We start from the raw sequence: 2,331 nt of genomic DNA on the forward strand, positions 1-2,331 counted from the left end.
GAAAAAAGAAGGTTCAACAAAATTGAAGATCCAGAGTTGTAGAAGGAACAGAGTGAGCAAATTGGAAGCAGAAAAACTTGATGTTGAACCATAAAATGTTGAAGTTTAAGATTTCAAAGATGAAGCAATTCTAAATAAAAATGTCCAGGATGCGGTCAAGGAGATGGTTTGCTAGAGAGGAATGGAGATGAAAACCACTCTGGCTGAGGTCAAGGAACCTTAGGTCTAAGCAGCTGAACAGTTTGGCCACTTACACACTGAAATAACCCAGGAGGATGGTAAGACCTAAGAGGAAGACTATGAGCTACACTCCAAAGCTCTCTGACTGTGGGAAGTGCACGGAAGGTACGTAACAGGAATGACTGGGGTAAAGGGACACAGAAATAGATTGCATCATACTTAACGGAAGAGGTGTTGGCATTTAAACTTTTTACCTTTGCATGTGGTTCCATTCCCTGTATAGCCCGGCTTGCAAACACAGTTGTGTCCTCCAACAGTGTTGAAGCATAAAGCATTTTCATCACAGTTGTGCTGATTTGTGATGCACTCATCATGTTCTGAAATGAGGAATACATTTTTGTTACTCAAACATATATTTTCAAGGGCACTACATTTTAAACTGCACCTGCATCTTGGTTAGTACATGGTAATTCTTTCAATCACAGACACACAAATTATAAATTAAAGAAGGCCTTATATTTTCAAGTACTGTATATTCCTCTTGAAGTACATACATAGTTTACATATCCACAAAAGTTGACTACAAAAGGGTTTGGACAAAAGGCCCACCAATGATAGGAAGGAAAAGAAGGCGAGGGGAGGCAAAGATGGGATTAATTCTCAGAGGTAGATTCCAAAGTCAGCTGTATACAGCCTCTGTGGTTAGTACTTGGGGAGTTATTGTCATGAAATAAATCTGCCACCTAACTCCTCCCTGGAGCATGTGAAGGGTGGTAGGAAAGGATGTGAAATTGCGTTGCTCCTTGAGTCATGGCCTGCAGGATAATGCAGTTGAAATTCTGGGAGTTAGGTCTGCAGGTAACACCCACATCACACTTGCAGGCATAGAGATACTTGATGCAAACTGTTGGGGGAATACCTGACCTCCCTCTGCATAGGAAGTGTCGCACATCTCTTAAATAAGACAAACTTGCTTTTATAATACAAATACAAAATTTAAAATATACGGTCAATGCGATACCTCCCTTAATTGCTAGTAACTTGATACGTTTGAAAGCACTGAATCATTTGATCCTCCCAGCACCCTTGTGAAAGAATGTTTCCTGAATAAATTCTTAAATGAATGAATGAATGAATATCATCATCGCTATTTTAAAGATGAGTCAATTGTTATTCAGTGTTTGAGCAGCCTGCCCAAGTTCACAGGAATAGTAGGTAACTTCAGAATTCTAGCTCAGTGTTCAGCAAAAATGTAAACATAAGGAAAAAATACAGTGAATATGAGAAAGAAAACAGATCTCACATCAAAATAGAGATGAGTAGAAAATAAAATATGTGAGGAAAGGCACATGAATTAGTTCAGCCATCTAAAATCCCTACAGTGGCACTACTTATTACCCGGTCTTTTACATAAACATTATTTAGGCTTAACATTAAAATATATATTTTAACAAAGTACAGTGATCATGCCATTAATTCTATATGATGTAAATCATAGAAGCAAAAATAAATGTTTGCTTTTCATTTTAGAACTCTTTGTATTCTGGACATTATAATGGTAGTGTATCTGTAACTTTGAAAAAAAATTGTCTTTGGCACATGCAGTTGAGATTAAACTAAAATCACTTACTTGAACTACTAAAATAGAATGCCCTGTGTTTTATTTTTTAAAAATAAACATTCCGGTATGACATTTTATGTCTTGTGCTATATGAGGGGTCTTCAAAGAGTTCATGGAAAGATTCATATTATCTTTCAATTCTGTTTTTCCACAAATTTTTTGAAGTACCTTCACATAAGCACAAAGTTATCATAGTCTTAACTATAGGCCTGTAATAAAATTCTTAGAGATTATTCCCAACAACCCTTCAGAGGAAAGAGATATTTCAATCACTAAGACTTTAGAATTGCATGAATGGTTATCTTATTTTCTAAATCCCTGGCTGAATTACCCCAAATTGTACAAAATTCCACACTCACTATCTAGTATCAGAACATCCCATAGTCTTTACAAATTTATGTTTACTATTGGTAGCTTAGAAAATAGCTGGATTACACATGCATCTCCTAGTTAGGGCTATCCTTGGACCTGTTGGGGGCCTGAAGCTCCACACCCCTTCTTGTGAGACTGCTTCTCCTTGACAATCTGCT

General features: G+C 36.9%; 1 protein-coding gene across 1 annotated transcript in view; it reads right to left on the reverse strand.

Annotated features, from left to right (window-relative positions):
• Positions 1-2,331, reverse strand: part of NELL2 (NEL-like 2 (chicken)) — a 242,861-nt gene that overhangs the window by 92,852 nt on the left and 147,678 nt on the right. The window contains exon 11 of the mRNA XM_008580521.1: positions 435-557. Within this exon, the coding sequence (XP_008578743.1) occupies positions 435-557 (123 nt within the window). The remainder of the gene's footprint in view (positions 1-434; positions 558-2,331) is intronic.

This window comes from Galeopterus variegatus, unplaced genomic scaffold (genome assembly GCF_000696425.1).
Source record: "Galeopterus variegatus unplaced genomic scaffold, G_variegatus-3.0.2 Scaffold2118, whole genome shotgun sequence".
Classification (NCBI taxonomy): Eukaryota; Metazoa; Chordata; class Mammalia; order Dermoptera; family Cynocephalidae; genus Galeopterus; species Galeopterus variegatus.